Source organism: Balaenoptera musculus, chromosome 21 (assembly GCF_009873245.2).
Source record: "Balaenoptera musculus isolate JJ_BM4_2016_0621 chromosome 21, mBalMus1.pri.v3, whole genome shotgun sequence".
In the NCBI taxonomy this organism is placed as follows: domain Eukaryota; kingdom Metazoa; phylum Chordata; class Mammalia; order Artiodactyla; family Balaenopteridae; genus Balaenoptera; species Balaenoptera musculus.
Window position 1 is genome coordinate 21,335,685 of NC_045805.1, and position 21,852 is coordinate 21,357,536.

Below are 21,852 nucleotides of genomic sequence, written 5' to 3' on the forward strand. Positions count from 1 at the left end.
AGAAGGCTGCCTTGATAGAGCCTGACAAGTGAGGGTCAGGCAGATCTGAGCTTTAATGTCAGCCCTGCCACAGAACATGAATTTGGTCAAGTTACTTGCCTTAAGCTTTGGCTTCATCATCCATCAGGTGGTGATAATAATATCTTCCACATAGAGTTTGTGAACATGGAAGCAGAGAATGGCTGTACAGTATTGTCTTTAAATGGTAAAAATTTTTTTTTAATATTTATTATTTCACCTCAGAATTATTGTATTGTTAGAAGGATGCAAGGTTACCCTGTTATTTGCCTAATCAGATCATAAATAAGAAGGCAAAATTCGTGCAAAAGATTCCTGATAAACATAAATGTAAAATATAAATGGCTTGTAAACTACCTGCTACTTATGATTATGCATTTGATGTTTATAAATAACCTGCTATTTATGACTATCCAGTTGATGTTGATTTAATTTGAAATCTTAATGAATCATTTTTCTCTTAGGTTAAAATGTCTTTTCTGTGCAAAAAAGAAGAATAGATGACCCTTAATCTGAAAGCACTCAGGGCATGAGAAATTTGGTTATATGTTTTACACACACACACACACACACACACACACACACACACACACTTAAAGAATTTAGTATTATGTTTCATATTTATTATTGTTATGTATGTCTTTTGTACCCTTTCTGTTTTATCTTTGTTTTCCACTTTTTTCTTTTCTTTTTTTTTGTAGCTTTATTGAGATAGAATTGACATACAACATTGTATAAGTTTAAGGTGTACAATGTGATGATTTGATACAGTTTTTTTATGCAAAATAATTACCACAGTAAGGTTAGTTAACACGTCCATAAACTGGTATAATTATAATTGTGTGTGTGTGTGTATGTGTGTGGAGAGAACATTTAATATCTACTCCCTTAGCAACTTTCAAATATATTATACAGTGTTGTTAACTGTAGTCACCAAAATGAAGATTAGATCCTCAGAACTTATGCCTCTTATAACTGGAAGCTTGTACCCTCTGACCAGCATGTCCCCATTTTCCCCACCTTCCAGCCCCTAGCAACCACCACTTCATTCTGTTTCTATTTTGGCCTTTTTTTAGATTCCACATATAAGTGAGATCATACAGTATTTGTGTTTCTCTGTCTGGTTCATTTCACTTAGCATAATGCTCTCCAGGTCCTTCCATGTTGTCACAAAAGGCAGCATTTCCTTCTTTTCTATGGCTAAATAATATTCCATTGTATATATATACCACATTTTCTTTATCCATTCATCCATCAATAGACACTTCAGTTACTTCTGTGTCTTGGCTATTGTGAATATAATGCAGCCATGAATATAGGGGTGCAGATGTCTCTTTAAGACAGTGATTTCATTTCCTTTGGATGTATATGCAGATGTGGACTTGCTGGATTATATGGTAGTTCTATTTTTAATTTTTTGAGGAACCTCCATACTGTTTTCCATAGTGACTGTACTCATTTACATTCCCACCAACAATGCACTAGGATTCCCTTTTATGATAGCTGTCTGACAGGTGTGAGGTGATATCTCATTGTAGTTTTAATTTGCATTTCCCTGATAATTAGTGATCTTGAGCACCTTTTCATGTACCTGTTGGCCATTTGTATGTCTTTCGAAAAAATGTCTACACAGGTATTTTGCTCAGTTTTTAATCAGATTATTTGTTTTTTGCTATTGAGTTGAATGAGTTCCTTATATATTTTGGATATTAACCCCTTATCTAAGGTTTGCAAACATTTTCTCATAGTTCTATAGGCTGCATCCTTCATTCTGTTGATTGTTTCCTTTGCTGTGCAGACGCCATGAAGTTTGATATAGTCCCATTTGTTTATTTTTGCTTTTATTACTTGTGCTTTTGGTGTCATACCCAAAAAATTGTTGCCAAGACCAATGTCAAGAAGCTTTTGCTCTATGCTTTCTTCTAGGAGTTTTACAGTTTCAGATCTTACATTTACGTCTTTAATTCATTTCAAGTTAAGGTTTGTGAGTGGTGTAAGATAAGGGTCCAATTTCATTAATTTGCATGTGAATATCCAATTTTCCCAACACCATTTATTGAAAGGACTATTTTTTCCCTATTGAGTATTCTTGGCCCCCTTGTCAAATGTTAGTTGACTGTATATGCATGCTTTTATTTCTGTGCTCTCTGTTCTATTCCATTGGTCTGTGTGTCTGTTTTTATGCCAGTACCATACTGTTGTGATTACTACAGTACTATAATTTGAAATAAGGGAATGCGATGGCTCCAGCTTTGTTATCATTTCTCAGATTGCTTTGGCTGTCCAGGGTCTTTTGTGGTTCCATACAAATTTTAGGATTGTTTTTTCCTATTTCTATGAAAAATGCCATTGACATTCTGACAGGGGTTGCACTAAATCTATAGATCACTTTGGGTAGCATGGACATTTTTCACAATTTTAATTTTTCCAATTCAGGAACATGAGATATCTTTCCATTTATTTGTGTCTTCTTCAATTTCTTTCATCAGTGTCCTGTAGTTTCTAGTGTACAGATCTTGTGCCTCCTTGGTTACATATTAATATTTGCCAGTTTGGTTATTCTTTCATAAAACAATATTTATGAGCATATTCTAGGTGTCAGGCACTATTCTAAGCCTGGGGAATGTATCAGTGAACAAGACAGGTGAAGCCCCTGCTCTTGTGATGCATAGATTCCAATAAAGGGAGGCAAAAAAGATTTGAAATAGAAATGAATGAAAGGTGGATAGATGGTCAGATAGAGAGATAGATACATACGTACATACATAGGTAGAGATGATGGATGGATATTGTTGATACGTGGTAGATAAACAAGGTAATAAGATTGTAAAATAGAAAATGATACACTGTGGTGGTTGAAGAGAGGAAACTATTTTAGCTTGAACTGTCAAAGGATGCTTCTCTGAGGTAGTGATATTCAAACTGAGAGCTGAGTGACAAGAAAGGGACAGCAAAGGGAAATACTTGGACAAGGGACAAGAAAGGGCATAGTCCCTGCCATAAACACCACCTTGGTGTACTAGGAGGACTGACAAACAGCAAGTATGGCAGAGCATAGAGAAACAAGAGAATGATAGAGTCTAAGACCAGAGAGTCGGGGTGCAGGGTAGATGATATTTAACAATATGGGCCATGGTGAAGTTGAGATGTCGAAAGAGTGGACGTAAAGATTATCAAATAATTTTCTCACGTTAAAATTATAGAGTGATGTGTGCCTTCACTCCCTCCCCTTTGCATTCTCCTCACCCTTGCCTTTCCTGTGTGTTCTCACATATAACACAAAGATATCATTTGGTAAATTAAATGCACAGCCTTTGGAGGGATTACCGTGTAATTGCACTCACTCAACAGACATGTCTTATCCACATACTGTGCACTAGTTGCTCAGAAGGCATATGATGTTAATAATAACAATATTTACAGTAATGCCCAGCATTTAATGAAAATGATTATGTGCCTGTTACATGCACTTTGCATATATCTTGCTTAATCTTCATAAACCTGTATGAGTGCATGCTATCATTATACTCATTTTCAAATGAGGGAATTGAATCGCACATGACAAAGTGTAATTCCTGCCCTCAAATAGCTTATAGTTCATTAGATAGACATACACTTGAGCTAAATGATTCCAGGCTATTATGGTAGGTGTCACCGTGGAGATCTGATGGGAACATAGAAGAGAGTGAGGTGAGAAGAGCTGAGAACTGTCTTTTCATTTGACACTCATAACCCTGTTGCAAGAGAGATGTAGAGTGAGTTACTCAAAGTCACACAACGAGCAAGGGTTGTCTATGGACTTCTTCCTCCTGACTTATTGCAGTGTCCCGGCTAGCTGCCCCTACTGCCCTTTCCAATGCACAATCAGCTGTTAAATTATCAAAGTAGTTTACTGTCTCTTTTTCAGTTTTTGCATTCTAAAATCAGACCCTCTGAAGAGTACAATTGTTAATACAAAATAATGCATGGTTATGGGTGACGTGTCACTGTCGGTTGTCATAACTCTGTGGTGTGTCCATGTGTCTTGGGAGAAGGAGGAGGTGGAAAGGTGTTGGAGGTGGGAGAAAGGCATGTAGAGAGTGTGGACATGCCCTTCATATCAATGCATTTTTTTCATAGGATCTGGAATCAGGATCTGAGAGTGGAGCAGATAACACTTCGGTAAATCAGACACAAATAAATCTATCTTCTAACACCGAGTCCACTGACCTACCATCTTCCACCCCAGTGGCCAGTTCTGGAACCAAACCCAAGTCTATGGTAAGTTGTTAATTATAGCAGTTTCCACATGAAGTGTTGATTATTTTCAGGTAAGAGTTGATATCTCATCCATTCAGTTTAGAAGAAATACTCTTGGATTCTTAGTTGCAGTGACTTGATAGTACTTAATTAAGTACAGCCCAACATATGCTGTTTTTTTGTTTTATAAATGCTTACACAAGTACTTTACTAACATAGGTCATTGTTCCAGAATTATGCAAAATATGGTATTAAATTTTATTACTGGATACTCAGAACTTGAAAGAACCAAGAATGCAAAATGTAAAGATGATTCTCCCTATATTATTATTCTGACTAAATGGCTTACCAATGGGAAAATTAATGGATGGATGGATGGATGGATGGATAGGTAGATAGATAGATTAAAAAGTAGAGATATATAAGATCATACACATGATAAGTTTTATGTGGGTATTAAATGACATAGCACATGTCAAGTGCTTAGTGAAATGCTTGGCACAGAAAAAATACTGAAAAAATGTAAGCTACTATTGTTATTATTATGATGCTTCATAGACTTTACAATGCTACCAAAACAAATGAAAAGGAGAATTACTACATTTAATAGTATAGCACAGTGAATTGTGAATAGAAGTTATTTTCCTTTAAGTAAAAAGTTGAACTGCAACAGGAAAGCAGTATTTGACTCTAAAGGTAACATTTATGGAGTAAGTAATTACTACTTCAAATATCTAAAGTCCCAGCAGCTCCAAAATAACCTTTCCTAGTTTAATGAAATCATAGTGTTGTATTATTTTTTAAATGCCCATGTTAGCTTAGCACAGAGAAACAAGTTTGGATTGCTTTTCTGCCTGCCTTTAAAATAAAAGGCAAATCTGAAATAAAACTAAAAAGAGAATACTTGAATTTAAAACATAGTATGTATGTTCAACTGCAAGAATATCTAGAGTATTTTTGATGGAATAAATATTTATTGAACACCTACGATGTGCCATGTGTTATACAAGATAAAAAAGACTTGGAGAGCAATAAAAATATATTCTCTGTCTTTAAATATCTCACAGTCTAGCAAGGGAGGGAGGCATGTAAACAATGAAATGCAATGACATGCTGTATGGTAGTGCTGTATATACAGGAAATAGGAGGAAGCAATGACATACTACCCAATGCTATTTTGTGGTACACTGAAAAAATAGGGTCAAAAATAATGTGTGCCAATGGGCAGACTGCAGTGACGTGGTGCTCTTCTTTTCCACAATCGCTAGAGAAGGCTGAAATGCAAAATTCAAATATGAAACTCAACAATCTCATTTTACCACGTTCTTATTAAGGAAAATATAAAAGCCTCTTAAGAGTTTTAGCTTGAAGGTTTGGGAACCATTGGAGCATTGGCTTTTTGAACACTGGGGACAGGTGTGGGGCTGACATATAAGAAGTAAGTAGAGGGACTTCCCTGGTGGAGCATTGATTAAGAATCCGCCTGCCAATGCAGGGGACACGGGTTCGAGCCCTGGTCCGGGAAGATCCCACATGCCACAGAGCAACTAAGCCCGTGTGCCACAACTACTGAGCCTGTGCCCTAGATCCCGCGAGCCGCAACTACTGAGCCCACGTGCCACAGTTACTGAACCCCGCGCACTTAGAGCCCGTGCTTCGCAACAAGAGAAGCCACTGCAATGAGAAGCCTGAGCACTGCAATGAAGAGTAGCCCCTGCTCGCCACAACTAGAGAAAGCCTGCGCACAGCAACAAAGATCCAATGCAAACAAAAATAAAATAAATAAACAAATGTATTAAAAAAAAAGTAAGTAGAAAGGAAGGTGAATTCCCTTTTTTAAAGATATTTATGCTTAAATTAGCTTTTTAAAGCACCTTCTATTGTCCCTAAGAGTGTTCTTTTCACTCTAACATTTATTCTGTGTTCATCTTTTACTTTAGAATAATTACTGTTGGTATCCACTGTTTCTCCCTTGAAACGTACATATTTTAGAGTGTAGTCACTTTGTAATTTGTAACCATTGCTACAACTCTGTGTGCAGTTCCTTAGTCTTTTTTCAATGCTCCCGTGCTTATAAATGTGGTCAATATATTTCCATTGAGCAATGTACATATTTTTATGGTAACCATCTTCAGTAAAGTTTTAGAATGAGAAACATAAAACCATCAGTTTTCCTAGGACTTTAATCCCTTAGAGTACTTTATAATGGGTCCTTTTTCAAATTGTTCATGTTTTGCCGTATCAGTTAACCAAACTATTCACCCCACAGGCAAAATTAAGAAATAATTAAAATCAATTGTTGAACAGAAACATATTTTTTCATGCACTGCAAATCAAATATTAACTGAAAAGTTGCCAACTTGGAATAAAATCAGAAGTGAAGATGTATCCAGCTGTTCAGGTGTGACCTGGGCACATGATCACAACTTTGTAGTGATGCCACAAATCACTAGTCAGTGAGTGATGAGAATCATTATGCAATTGGCTTGGCCTTGAAACACAATATTCCACTTCAAGACACCCAAAACCTATTTAACACATCTTGATCAATACTGCAGGTGGAGTTAGACAACTGGAAATGCAACTCTGTTCAGCTACTGAACTATAATTTAGTCAAATTCTCTAACTGGCCATGAGAAGTACCCAGAGGGGAAGAAAACACTCTGCTATCAAAGGCAACTGACTTTTAGGAAATTTCTCAAAGAAAATGACCAATTAAAAAAGTAGCTTGGGAGACTGGGATTGACATATATACACTATTGATACTATGTATAAAATAGATAACTAATGAGAACCTACTGTATAGCACAGGGAACTCTACTCAGTGCTCTGTGGTGACCTAAGTGGGAATGAAATCCAAAAAAGGGGATATGTGTATACATATAGCTGATTCACTTTGCTGTACAGTAGAAACTAACACAACATTGTAAAACAACTGTACTCCAATAAAAATTAAAAAAAAAAGTTAGCTTGAAAAACAGGCTTTTGTGTTGGCGGAAGGGCTGCTTTAATGTGAGCATGTATGTGTTTTATTTTTTGCTGGTTTTGGTGTTATTATTATTTTCAGTATTCCCTTTTTACTAAAGTTAGAAAGTAAGTCTTGAGCCATGGATCAATTTTATGTTTTTAGTTTTTCCTGGGTTAAAATATTAGAATGAAGAATTTTACCTATTTTATGAGATATTAAACAGACACTTTTCCCCTCAATTTGGAGCTTAGGGAATAATGGCAGCCTGGCTACTTCGTGAAAAGAAAGAAAACTCTGGTATCCTACAGAGCTGTTCTTTTCACTATGAACTAAACTTTCAATTTTAATATTAAGTAGAAACATTAAATTCAAAGAACACCTGCTTCTAACATCCACCTAAAATGAACCAACCTCTGCTCCATAGTGTCACATCTTTACAGAATGCTTTACTTTCATCTCAGAATTATTTAATGTTACATTTGATTTGCTGCTATGAATCTATTTATAATGGTGACTGACTACCACAAATATTTGGCTTTCCTTTTGTGTGTAAGGTTTTTGGATTTCTAAGTGCCAATTTTTCAATAAGATTTCTACTTTTATATTTATTATTAGAAGGGGACCAATGAGTAATCTTCAGATTTTTCATAAATACTGTGTATATATCATGCTGAAAATGGAGCATTAAAGTAGATTTCTGAAATGTATTTGACACAAAAAAATTTAAAAGTTAAAAGGTAGGAGATCCACTACCAAAAAACACATTAGTAAAAACAAGGTCTGGTGCTGAATGCCAAAAATCTCATCAATTTCTTTCTTAAATTCTTGGTTTTGTTCCTTTGAGGCAGTCTCATAATGCCTTTCACACTACACACTTCTGCGAACAACGCATGTGTAGTCATAATCATTTTTTATACAGTGCTTTCATTCACTGCAGAACAATATTCTGACATCCCTCTAACCAGGGTATTCAGTTGCTTGAGTTGTTCCTGCATTAATTAATATAGGGTTGTTACATGAAAGATTTTAAAGCTGGGCACTAAAACCCCACAAGTTTTGTTGTGGTTGTTGTTTTTCTTGAAGATACTGATTAGTGTAGGTGGTCATTAAATTAGTATTAATCATACATTTGTGAAGAAAGAGACCAAGACTGAGAGAAGAAAAACAACATATTTTATTTGTAAAATAAGTACTGGAGGAACAGAGAGGGTGTTCTGCTGTGTATACTAACATCAGCTTCATAGAGGAGACAACCCCACTAGTTGCCATGTGATAGAATTCTAACGACCGGAATGAGAACCTCAGTCATTTGGGCATTTGGGAACCCCAGCTAGATAGTTTTGAGTGTATCCTAAACTATCTAAAGGAATGTTGGAAGATACTAGCATTCATATCAGAATGTATTGAATGTTGGAATTACAAAATAACCCTCCTTTGAAGATGTTAAAAATAGCAGAAATTATTAACCTTCATTATTGTAATTGCTACAAGGTGAAAAAAGACAAATATATCTTATTCCAGCTCAAGGTGGCAACAATAGGTCTAATTCCACAGACCGAATACACCCCTAATCTTTTCATCATTACCACCAAAATATTGATGAGATAAATGAGGGTGGAGACAGCAGCTCATGGAGGGGGTGGGAGCTGAGGGCAGGCTGAATGCCAGAGACTGCCGACTCCTCCCAAGAATGGTTCAGAGTAAATCCTGCCTAAATGCTGCTGGAGTGTGACCGAAATAAAGCTTCAGGAGTATGTCCTGACTGCAAGTTCATGATCGTTTCTAGATGACTTTAAAAAAGAAAGTACTCCAATGCCACAGTCAACCTGATATTTTAGCCTCTTTTACCAACAATTTCAAAAATTGCATGGTCAGTGTAACCTATTGTTGAAGAAAAAAAAAATCTCTCAATGTGACTCTGAAACACAACTGTTTATGCTATAGTCAACTTAGTGAGACACTTACATACAGTCTATTATCTTTCTCCCCTCTGGCATAATAGAAGCAAACAATAATTTTTGGGTCTGACATTCACTTGTTAATAGTATTGTCCTCCCTAAAAAGCATAAATGTTTTGAAGTGGAGGTAAAAAGGAGGGTGATGACATTGTGTATGAATTTTGACATTACGTTATTTTTAATGAATGCTGTTAACGTTTAAGTCATTTAAAAACAGGATCTTATTTTTTTCCTTTTTTCACCCAATGAGATATGGTCTAATCTGTTATGAAACTATAAAATGTTTTTGGCATTAGTCCCAATTATACAGCATATTAAGGAAGTTAAGGCTGATCCAAGAAAGAAGAGAAAAACCATCAGAGGTTCCTCATAATTACTTTCAATGTAAACCAAGTTTTATATCTAAATGCAATCACATATCTCATACATGTGATCATTAAGCTAAAGTCATTATGCTTGTGACATATTAAATGGTAGGCACTAAAATTGAAAAATAGCATGTAGATTCAGGAGTCCAAATCACATCACTGTCAAGTATCATTTAAAACGCAATTCATATGCAGAATTTTAGTAGGTCCCTATTTTGTTTTACCAGGATATTATTCTATATTTTTGCTTAAGTGATTATCAGATTTTTTTTAACAAAGCTAGTGATTTTCTCTAATGCTGCTCACTATTTAACACAAAATAAAGGGATAAAACATTGTCTTTTTTACAAATGGGAACTGCAAATACTCCTTTTTACTGAACTCTTGGGGGAAAAGTATTAGGTAACATATAAAATTGACTAGAATTTAAAAAGTATTTCATAATGTCACATATGATAAGTAAAGAAAATAGCATAGTAAAAGGAAAAATGACACACATAGAATTCTTAAAGTTTAGTCTGAAACATCAAAAAATTTGAATTAGTACAATTTACCACTTTGCAAACAAAAATGTAATGGTCTTAGAAAAATGCCTTTGATTGTAATGCTTCTGAATGTGGCAATTTAATTTTGACATAGCCAAGCAATAACATTAAAGTATGTGGATTTTTAAAGAAGTATTTATTCACTAAGATCCTCATTGTTTATGAGAAAGAAAAATAAGCCAAATCTTATAGCTTTTTTAAGGAAAAGTGAGCCACCAGAGAGCTGGGGAAAAAATGTTTTTAAAAAGGAAATCATTCTGTGATTATTATAATGAGATATTTCTTAGAATTCTGATTCTAAAGTGTAGAGGATTCCATTCACATATTCTGAATTTTGAAGTAATAAATATGTAATTCATTAACCTTGGGCTTTGAAAAAGAGAAACATTTTTCATAACCATTTGCTTTTCTATTTAAAATTATTCAAAATTCTCTCATTTCTTGTGTTTGAAGATACTGACATCTGTTTCCAATCTATTTACATGTTAATTCATGATAGTCTTGTTTGGGATGGATTATTTGATCTCCACAATAACCTCCTCACTTAAGACTTTTCACTCAGAATCTAGGAGTTTCATTGTGCCAAGAATAAGTACAACTTGCATCCAGATATACTGATCCTTAATACTAAAGTCTGAGCACATGGTGTTTAAGTAATTTTTTGAGTTGGATAAATTGTTTTTCTATTTTGTTTATTTCATTTATAATAACCTGGCTAATTAGACATCTGGAGCAGAACTCCTACAACCAAAAGAATGATGGGGAAAATGGAACATAAAAATGAGAGGACAGTAAGAATTGAATAGATTCCATTAGGGCAAGAAACAGTAAAAAAAAAAAAAAAAAAAAAAAATCTCTGCAACCTAAGATTTGGTCATATGAATAGTACTTTTGTATGTTATCATCATTACAATGAGGAAAATTTAGTTTTTCCATGTGCTGATGTTACTTCTCAAATCCAGCTCATATTTTCATCCAAGAGAAATAACAACTTCCAGTTATTTCTGGGCAATGTAAAATGGCAAGCCAACGGCATGCCACATCACAGCAACCAAGAATATAATTCATAGCATTGAGCAATAATAATAACCCGTAAGCCATTTTCACAGAGCTCTCTTCATCTCAAACAGAGTTGTCCCCAAGTTCTAATTATATACGTGGTGTTTCCATTCTTTTTCTGATTCCCTACTTTGATTCTTTGATTGATAATTAATGCTGCCCCTGGCATTTGGTGGCCGCTACCCTCACTTCTTAAAGACAGTTACAGTCAGTTGAAATGCTTAACTGGGGATTCCATGTGAATATTCAGTAGCCGTTGTACAAAGTTTATACAGAGGGCTTTTGTGACTATAGTTTTGAGCTGTCTACCACATACCAGATTTCTAAATGAAGAAGTAAAATCAGCAACCAAGCATTTGAGGATTCTGAATATCACACATCTAAACAGTTGGTGTCGTAACAAAAATATGAAGAGTGTCATTTACTCTTTATCTTCACTCTTTATCTTTTTCAAGGCACGGTCACTTGAAAAATATCAATATTCTTGATATTCTGCTTATTTAATGAGAATTTTATATGCTAGTTTCTTTTTTTTGAATGAATGAATGGTTCATATTCCTTAGATTATTGTTGCCACTCTCACTTTTTAGTGATTCTCTGTTCTTTCCACTGTGACAACTTGGTGTAATCCAGGCAACTTCTGAATTAGTAAACTGCTTCAAAGGAAAATCAATTGACACTCATGAAAAACAGTTGTTTCCTTTTTACTGTAGATTGCTTATCCGTTTTATTTTGTTGTTGTTCTGCTGATTCATGTTGAAGGCCCTACCTTTGTATAAATACTATAGTAATTTACTGAATGGGAATTTACCACATTAGTCATTCTGTGAAATGCAGAGAATCATACAAATAGGCAATAATAACAATAAATCAGTGCTGTTCAGACTGTGCACTCTGGGCACCCCCAGAACTGCCTTCCTCTCCCTGCCCCAGCCAGACTTATTTACTTTTTTTTTTTTATATATAAATTTATTTATTTATTTATTTTTGGCTGTGTTGGGTCTTCGTTTCTGTGCGAGGGCTTTCTCCAGTTGCGGCAAGCGGGGGCCACTCCTCATCGTGGTGCGCGGGCCTCTCACCATCGCGGCCCCTCCCGTTGCGGAGCACAGGCTCCAGACACGCAGGCTCAGCAGTTGTGGCTCACGGGCCCAGCTGCTCCACGGCATGTGGGATCCTCCCAGACCAGGGCTCGAACCCATGTCCCCTGCATTGGCAGGCGGACTCTCAACCACTGCGCCACCAGGGAAGCCCCAGACTTATTTACTTTTATCCCTTTTATATATTGGCCTTCTGAATAAAATCCTCTTTGATCAATCCATAGCATTAATTTTGTTTAAATCCCAAACTAAACGAATTATACGGGTGAGAAAAACATGGGAGAATTTGTTCTTGGGTCCAGATAGCCTCTGATTTCCAAGAGCATCCTGGCGAAGTTGCCTCCAGAACTTCTCTGTTGCTAGGGCAACAACCTCCGGGTGCCAATAAGAAACAAAAAAAGTGGGAGAGAGAGCAGACTCTGGATCGGAGCAACTCGACTTAGCCTGGGTCTGGAATTCTGCTGAAGCAGATTATTAAATTCTATATTGCAGACACTGAGCTGTAGATAGATAGTTTTACATTATTTTTTACTGTCTATTGGGGAGTAAAGTCAGAATTTTATATAACTTTTAATAGATAAAAACATTTAGAATTCAGAACTAGTAGAATTTCCACTTAAATGTATTTCCTAAGCAAATATTAACTAAGTATTAAATTTTACAGTTTGAATTTCATGAATATATCAAAATCGTGCAATTATTTCCCTATAGCACATCTGTAGTTTTTTTCTGTATTAAATACAATATTATATAACACTATGATGATAGTTCTACAAATATTTTTATCTGAATTTCTAATATCCTCTTATGTAGTTACATAGACTAAAAAGGACTTGCATATTTGTTAAAGAGCAATTTTTTGTTTCTAATAATACTGAACTTTTAAAATATTTATTAGAACACCTTAATTTAATCAGAATGTAAAGAAAACTATTACTAGCCATGTGTAATATATCTAAGTGATGTATTCATGTCCTTATGAAATTATTCTACATTTTATTAAACAAAAGCCTTTCTAATTAATAATGTAGCTGAACTCTAGTACTATTAATGTTGTGAACATTAATGTTATAAAACTCAATTCTTTTTTTTTCCCAAAAAACTATAAGAACTCACTATGGCTATGTGTAAGCCGCTGTGCTGGACACTGGGATAGAATTTAAGAAAAAACAGAGGGGGGAAATGACATGATTGGAATCTTTGGAATCAGACCCGGGACCAGGAATTGCCCGGAGAAGCTTTATTGGTGAATGTTCTTGGGAGACAGACATGCATAGAAATGAGGAAGGCAGAACTGGTCAGAGAGCAGAGTTGGCTGAGCTGCAATGCAGTAACAGTTGCAGCCTCGCCTAACTCTCTGCAGCTCTCTGGAGCTTGGGTGGCCCTTCAGAGTTGTCCCAAATTGAGACAGGGAGGCTGGATCTCTGTACCCCTGCACTCTTAGGCTGCCCCTAGAAAGTGATGTAGTCTTGAATGAGGCAGTTCCTTGCTGTCAAGGGCATCTCCCAAAGAGGGAAACAGATGTAGCCATTGGCAGCCACTATTCCCAGGAGCAGGGGAATCGGCCCTGGAGGGGGAATCTGGGAGTAGCTCTGCAGTCTCCACCACACATGTCATGGCCTTCACCTTCATGGGGAGCACTCTGTGATGTAAGCAAACACGTGGTTATGAAAAGATGTAATAAGTACCAAATTAAAGTTATACCGAATCTAAGGATTAAATGTTTAAGAAATGTATTAGTTCTGTTAGAGAAGATGGGAACCCTTAGGTAAGACTTCCCAGAGGAAATGACAATGGAATGTGGTCTTTAATAATAACTAGGAGTTTCCCAGGTGAGGAAAGGGGAAAAGGAATAGAGTGTAAAAAACATCAGAAAACGAACAAAAAGCAGTCTGCTCACGGCTTATTGGTAATTGAGTAAAGAATGGGGTACATAACTATACCTGGCAGAAAACGTATCTAGAATAGCCTTTGGGCAAGTTTGTCAATAACTTTCAATACCCCGTCTAAAAAATCTACTTTAAGGGAAATGCGAGGATGGCTTTTAAATAAGAAAACAAAATGATTTGATTTATATTTTAAAGAACTAGAACTCCACAAATGCAGGAAAAAATGGAATCAGAGTGTAGGGGGTCTAGGAGACATCGAAAGGAGCTAGGAAGAGCAAATAAACTTTTGTGACAATGATTTAGGCCAGGGAGAGTGATGACCTGAAGGGAACAGCAATAAGGAACAGGAAAGATACACTATTGGAGGTAGAACTGATAGGGTTTGAAAACTGAGCTTTTGCAAAAAAGACGAGAGAAAGGAAGGATTAAGTGTGGATTCAAAATTTGTGTCTTGAAAAAGTAAGACAATGATAGGGTCGTTGACTAAGATAAGGAATAAAGAAGCAGAAGTAGGTATGAGGAGAAAAAGCAGTGTTTTTTCTTTAAATCAACCTTATTAAGATAAAATTTACATACAATAAAATGTACCCATTTTAAGTATACATGCTTCCAGGATGTTTTTGATAATAATGGAAAGAAGGAAAGACAGAGGCTAGCAGAGGAAGTTTTATTGAGGGAAGATTTATCATCTTTTCTTGCATTGTTTAATTTTTTTAGGAATGTAGTCTTGTTAAACATGTACCACCTAATGGAAGAAATCACAAAACAAATTAATTTTTCCACAGCAAACACCCATGGCAGCTACTTTTCTCCCTCCCTGCTTAGACAAAAACTTAGGGACTCTCATGGCTCTTTCCAGATATTGTTAAGTAACACAATCATTTTTAAATTCCAAAATATGGAATTTTTGGAATACTGCTGTCTTGAATCAGAAATGAAAAAGTTCTGTCCCTATAATAATCAACATTTCAATCTTCCTTTCCTGTAAGGCTCTCCCCTCTCTTCTAGTTTTGTTCTGCTAAGGCAGGTGTCTGCTTGCAGCCAGGGAAGATTGGGGGTGGAGGGTTAGCTTCCTTTTGCATTCTAGCTCACCACGTACATCACTTGCTAGCAGCTATGTCAGGGAGGTGAAAGGGAGAGGAGCACAGAGAAATCCTCACTGGAAGAGCATGAGTGCTCTGTGGGTCTAGGAGATATTCAAGGATCTCTCACCTGCTGTATCAGTTATCTTTTGCTGTGTAAAAAATCATGTTTAAACTTTGTGGCTTGAAACATAATTTATTACTTCTCATGGTTTTTAGTAAGTTCGGAATTTGAGAGAAACTCTGGTTTAACTTAGGGTCTTTTATAAGGTTGCAGACAGGTGCCTGCTGGGATGCTGTCATATAATAGCTTTACAGGGGCTTCAAGATCCACTTGTAAATTGACTTATGTGACTGGCAGGTGAGTGCTAGAAAATTGGTTCTTCTCTATGTGGGTCTCTCAGTGGGGCTACTTGAGTGTCCTCATGACATGGCACCTGGCTTCCCCCAGAGTGAGTAAAAGAAACCAAGGAAGTCAAACTGGCATGTTTGCCGTATTCTATTGGTCACACAGACCAGCTCTGGTTCATTGTGAAAAGGGACTAAACAAATGCATGCTTACAAAAGTGAAAATTATTGAGGGCCATTTTGAAAACTGGGTACCACAATTTGTCATGTCTTTCCCACATGCAAAGACATTCACCTCCTCCAGAGGCCCCCTTAAGACTCATCTCATGACATCTTTGCAAAGTCTGAGGTCTTGTCGTGTAAATCAGATCCAGGTTCTGATGAGACTCTTTAGGTACAGTTCGTCAAGTACAGCCCCTCAAGTATAGTTCCTCTTGACCTGAAGACCTGTGAACACACCCAACATACAATGGTATGACAGACACAGCATAACCACTATAAACTTCCCCATTCAAAAAAGGGGAAAATGTGAGGCACTTAGAAGTCACTTGTCTATAGAAAGTCTAAAAAACAGCAGGGCATATGCTTGAAGGTTCTTGGCTGGGAATCATTTCTACTACTATGTGGTTTCTGGTTCAGCCTTCTGAGATGCCCTTAGTTCTGCCTTTTGATTTGTTCCTTTTTCTTATGAAATGACCACTGTTTTTACAGCTGAGCAGTTTTCATCTTGGTTTCTGCCTGTAGAGGGTTGGGAGGTTCATGGCCTTCTATTGCTTTTGCACTGTCTCTGAATCTTTTGATCCAAGATGGAGATGTTTCTACTAGTGCAATCTCTTTAAAACTTTGTACATTTCCTGTTTGTCTTATCAGGGCTCACTCCATTAGATAAAAGCCACACTTACAAATCTCTTCAAGATAAACCTTTCTCTACCTTAGACCCCCCTATTGAGGCTTCTGAGAGTCAACGCCCTGGTGATTCTTAAAAACTCTATTATTTAATGTAAAGGATCTGTGACATATACCCCAGAAACCCTTGGAGAGCTTTTTGTCTGAACAGTTCTCTGAAGTATTAGCTTAGATATATCTGAGGACTTTACCTTTAGACCATGCTGTCTTGGCTGTAACCTGGATTTGATCTTACCCAGAAACCACTTAATTTTAGCAACATTTATTGTCTGGAGAGACTGGGAAGAAACAGAGACCGGGAAGAAACTTGTCCCTCCCCTTTTGCACTTTAGTATAATAAGAAGTCAGGCAGCACCTTTAACCCAACTTGGAAATCTCCTTAGCTAGATTACTAAGTACCTGAGGTACATTTTCTACTTTCCACATTACTACACAACAGTACTGCTAAACTTTCTGCCACTAGATAAAAAAAGATCCCTTTTCTCCTAATGACATTTTCCTTGCTTTTCTTTAAACTATAACTGAAAGCTTGCTCAAAGGCCATCCAGCTTATGCTTATGCAACAGTATCTTTGACGTCCTTTAGTCTTTCAATATCACTCCCCTCATGGTCCATCTAGCATTCACCTGCCACCCGAACCCAAAGCCACACCCACATTTTGTCAGTTTTTAGGTTTTTTGTTCTAGGAGCACCCCATTCCTAAGTGTCGAAATCTGGATTGGTTATCCATTGCTGCATAACAAATCAACCCTGATTTAGTGGCTTAAAACCACAGTGATCATCTGTCGTGTCTCATGGTTTCCATGGACCAGGAATGCAGGAGTAGCCTGTTCACGCAGTTCTATCTAGTACTGTAGGGCCTCTCATGAGGTTGCAATCATGTGTTGGCTGAGGATGGAAGATCCACCTCCAAAACGGCTTACTCACATAGCTGGCAAATTGCTTTTTCTTTGCATGAGTCTCTCCATGAGACAGCCTTAGTGTCCTCACACCATAGCAGCTGGCTTCTCCCAGAGTGAGCAACCTAAAAGACCAAGTCAGAAGCTCCAATGCCTTTTATGAACTAGTTTTGAGAGTCCCACACCATAATGTCTGTTATATTCTATTGGTCGTACAATACTGATCAGCGTGGGAGGGGACTAACCAGTGCACGTGGACCAGGAGAAAACGATCATTGGGAGCCATCCTGGACATTAGCTACCGTATCTCTTAATTCTCTTAATGTAACTCTCTTTTCTATTTTTGCAGGTCCCTTATTTTTCCTGCAGCCCCTAGGAATGTGAGGACATTTTTAGCTTCTCCCTGCTGAGGCCAGTTTACACCTCTAGTCAGCCCTCTGAGCAGGTCCTTAAATGATGCCATGGGGTACATCTGAGACCCATAAGAAATACTAACACTGCCTTTTCCCTGAGCAATCTAGGAATTCACCTGATACTAGGACAGCCACTTTTCCTTTGGCTCATCCCCAGCTAGGCAGCCCAATCAGGTCTTGTCAGGCTCCCGTGGACCCCATGCTGTAGCGACACATATCCTCTCCATGTCTGAAGGATCCCATTGAAGTCCCTCTAACCAGCCTTGAAATTAGAGCAGGCTCCCTACTCACCTTTCCTTATAGGGAAAGATTAGGGAGAGAACTCATAGCACCCCCAAATCTCTCTCCAAAATCACTTTATCCCAAATATCTTCTGATTCCTGATGCTATTAGATTCTTCAGGGGAAATTGAGAGTTCTCTAATGCAGTGGTTCCCAACCTTTTTGGCACCAGGGACTGGTTTCGTGGAAGACAATTTTTCAACGGACCTGGGGTGGGGTGGTGGTGGTGGGGGGGATGGTTCAGGCGGTAATACGAGTGATGGGGGGGATGGGAAGCGGCAGATGCAGCTTCGCTCGCTAGCCCACCGCTCACCTCCTGCTCTGTGGCCCCGGGGTTGGGGACCCCTGCTCTAATGCTTTCTCCTCCAAATACTTTTTGCAAGATGTACTTTTTTTTCTGTCTCACAACTCACTTTGATATCGAATCTGTCACCTTAGAGTTTAAATCACAACTTCAATTTTAACATCCTATCACAGGGATCTGTGTCCTGAGCTGTGATTATGACTGCTAGGGAACACATTTCCTCTCTGCTGCTGTCAGAGATAAGAACACTGAGCAAGATGAAACCACAAATTCAAGGTTATGGTCGTACTTTTTTGTCAGTCACTGAAACTGTATTCAGACAGGACTAAAGATAGGTACAGACAACCCAAAATTGAATGAGTACCACTCTTCAGTTCCTTGACAGGCCGAGCTAAAGGCAGAGCTTATATCCCCCAAAGGAGGGAAAAATATTTAAAAATGGGTTTTCTTTAAAAACATTAAGTCAGAACACAGGCTGATCAGGTGACATGTTAAAATATTACAAAATAGTTTGTATGTTGACTAACAATTGAGCTGTAGATTAACAAATTTGAACACAATAAAAAAAACTGATGATGACAGAGGTTTAAAATGAATAATTGTATTCTTGCAGAGAGAATAAAAAGTGTTTAGCAGTTTGCCTAGACTTTCACTTTTTTCTGCTTTGGGGTCTACATGACATAATTTTTTGTCTATTATGGGGCTTGATTTCTTCTTCCGCTCTAAGATGTTGGGTCTCAAATGGTCAGATCAAGCATGGATGGAGGGAATTAGGTCAGGCTGATTCAGGGGAGTAAAGGAATATATTCTGACTAGGGAGATGCCTGGGCAGCAGGAATAGGCCCCAAGGATACCTGCTTATATTCAGACTCAAGCTGATAGACTATTTTTTAAGCTTTTTGAAGTAATAGGATACTAAATGTAATTTTTTCTTACAAAATGCCTGAAAACTTTCATTAAAATATTGCCATCAAACCAGAAAATAATTATGTGGCAAAAACTATACGATGCCATTTAAAAGCAGCAGGCACAAAATTTAAATCATTTCAATGTTTTTCATTAGTTACATCATGTATTTATTATTTTTTTTTACAATTATGCTAGCATATTTCTGAGTTACATAGAATAAACAACATTACTCATTTAACTGGCTTGAAGAATATTGTCATAGTGGATTGTCCATTATTCCATTTGCTGTATAAATTGCAAGGGACATTACAAGGACATGAGCTGTATGCTTCCCTGTGCATCTTTTCAATTCAATTCGTTAGTAAGTTACACACATAAGGGAAGTTCTGTTACTCTTTCAGGCTGATGTAGGGCTTTTTTTTTCTTTTAAATATTTGTAAATAAATAAATTTACACCTAGATATATGGATAGATAGATAATTCTCCATGGAAGAATGTTTTCAAGTTTTTTAAATTGTGTTTCTATATAATGCATTTACAGCATACAAGAACATTCCTTCAACCCAAACAGATATTTTGGAGAAAAATTCTAACACATTTAATATCTTTCTGGAACATAAGTTTGAGTTCCATATGTATTATTTTAAGATATTATTTTTACTCCAAGAGAAGTAAAAATACACTACTAACTAAAAATTCTATCTAGAGGGACTTCCCTGGTGGCACAGTGGTTACAAATCCGCCTGCCAATGCTAGGGGACACGGGTTCGAGCCCTGGTCCGGGAAGATCTCACATGCCGCGGAGCAACTAAGCCCGCACGCCACAACTACTGAGCCTGCATGCTAGAGCCCACAAGTCACAACTACTGAGCCCATGTGCCGTGTGCCACAACTACTGAAGCCCGTGCTCCTAGAGCCCATGCTCTGCACAAGAAAAGCCACCACAATGAGAAGCCTGCGCACCACAACGAAGATCCAATGCAGCCAAAAATAAATAAATAAAATAAATAAATTCATTTAAAAAATTCTATCTAGAGATAATTATTGTATCTTTCAAAGGACTTTCTTCTTTGATGAGAAAATAGTACAGGTAGGCTCTTACAATTACTCGTTATTTTTCTTGGAATGAGGAAATCTTAGACCTTGAAAAGAATAATGTACAAAAAAAATTAACCCTAATTAAAATAGTGTCATCATTAAGACCTTGAACAATAAAAAGCATGGTAATTGCTCTATCTTGCTTTTTGTTTTCATGTTTGCTTTGTTTTGGTTCTCTTTTTTCTTTCAGAATGCTGCCATCTTCTGGTCAAATTACATATCACTTCAAAAACAAAATAAGAGATCCACACTATGAGGCAATTTAGGTTATATAAATTCACCTTTTATCATTGGGAGTCACCTATTTAAGAATTGTGCCTCCAATGTTCCAAAACCAGAGAACTTTAGGAGACTTTTCAGGAACTTTAAGAAGTTAAATTCACAGAGAATATTTGAGGACTTTCAATGCTATCAAAAAATGTATATTGCACAGAAAATGCCAATGGAAGTACAGGTAAGGCAAAGTATCTCTAGGGCAGCAGTCCCCAACCTTTTTGGCCCCAGGGACGGGTTTTGTGGCAGACCGTTTTTCCATGGAATGGGGGGGCGGTGGTGGGATCGGGAGGATGTGGTTCAGGCGGTAATGTGAACGATGGGTAACAATGGGAGCAGCAGATGCAGCTTCGCTAGCTCACCCGCCACTCACCTCCTGCTGCGCAGCCCAGTTCCTAACAGGCCGCAGACCGGTACCGGTCCACGGCCCAGGGGTTGGGGGCCCTGCTCTAGGGGATATTTGGCTTTGCTGTATTTCTGTAAGAATCTATGGCTTAGTATGGTTAGGGAATTTTGACGTATATTTGCCATTTCCTCTCTACAAACTTTTAATTTTCAAAGTGGTTCCCCTTGAAAGAATCTTTTTATAGTATTTTATGAACACCCTTAATGGCCTTCTTACAACAAAGAGGATTCTTGTGGCAGACATCTGTCTTCTTGTCATAGAGTTGTTCATATTTATAACTTCTTTTAGAATGATTCATTAAATGATACATAATTTAAAGGGCTAGATTTGATAAATGTGATTACTTCTTATTTCCACTAGTTTTTATTCCTTTTCATTGATTCCTTGAACAAAAGGTGTAGTTCTTACCATGTGCCGATCTCTATGGTAGGCACTGAAAATTGAAGGAGAAATAAGATGCCGTCCGTGGACTTAAAAAGCATGCAATTTCGTAGATTCTTTTTAGCCAAGTCCTAAAAATCTTGTTCTACCACACTGTCCTTAACTTATCCACCAAAAACATCTTCATCCACCAAAACCAAAAGCTAGTAAATCACAGTGCAAGAGTTTGGAACCACTAAAAGACTCATTAGCTACTGCTTTTTGTCACTGATGGTTTCTACCAGATTTTCTTTTTTTTTTTTTCCGTGATATTTACAATCTGCTGACACACATAATCCATGCTGAATAGCCATGAAATCAGCCACGGTCATCAATATTTAACAGGTGGAGAATACTGACACAGACCCACTG

At 37.3% G+C, this 21,852-nt stretch overlaps 1 protein-coding gene across 6 annotated transcripts in view; it reads left to right on the forward strand.

Annotated features, from left to right (window-relative positions):
* DLC1 (DLC1 Rho GTPase activating protein) overlaps nt 1-21,852 on the forward strand; it is a 398,002-nt gene that overhangs the window by 100,492 nt on the left and 275,658 nt on the right. For all 6 annotated transcript variants that reach the window (XM_036839010.1, XM_036839009.1, XM_036839018.1 and 3 more), the window contains one exon: nt 4,138-4,278. In XM_036839010.1, the coding sequence (XP_036694905.1) occupies nt 4,138-4,278 (141 nt within the window). The remainder of the gene's footprint in view (nt 1-4,137; nt 4,279-21,852) is intronic.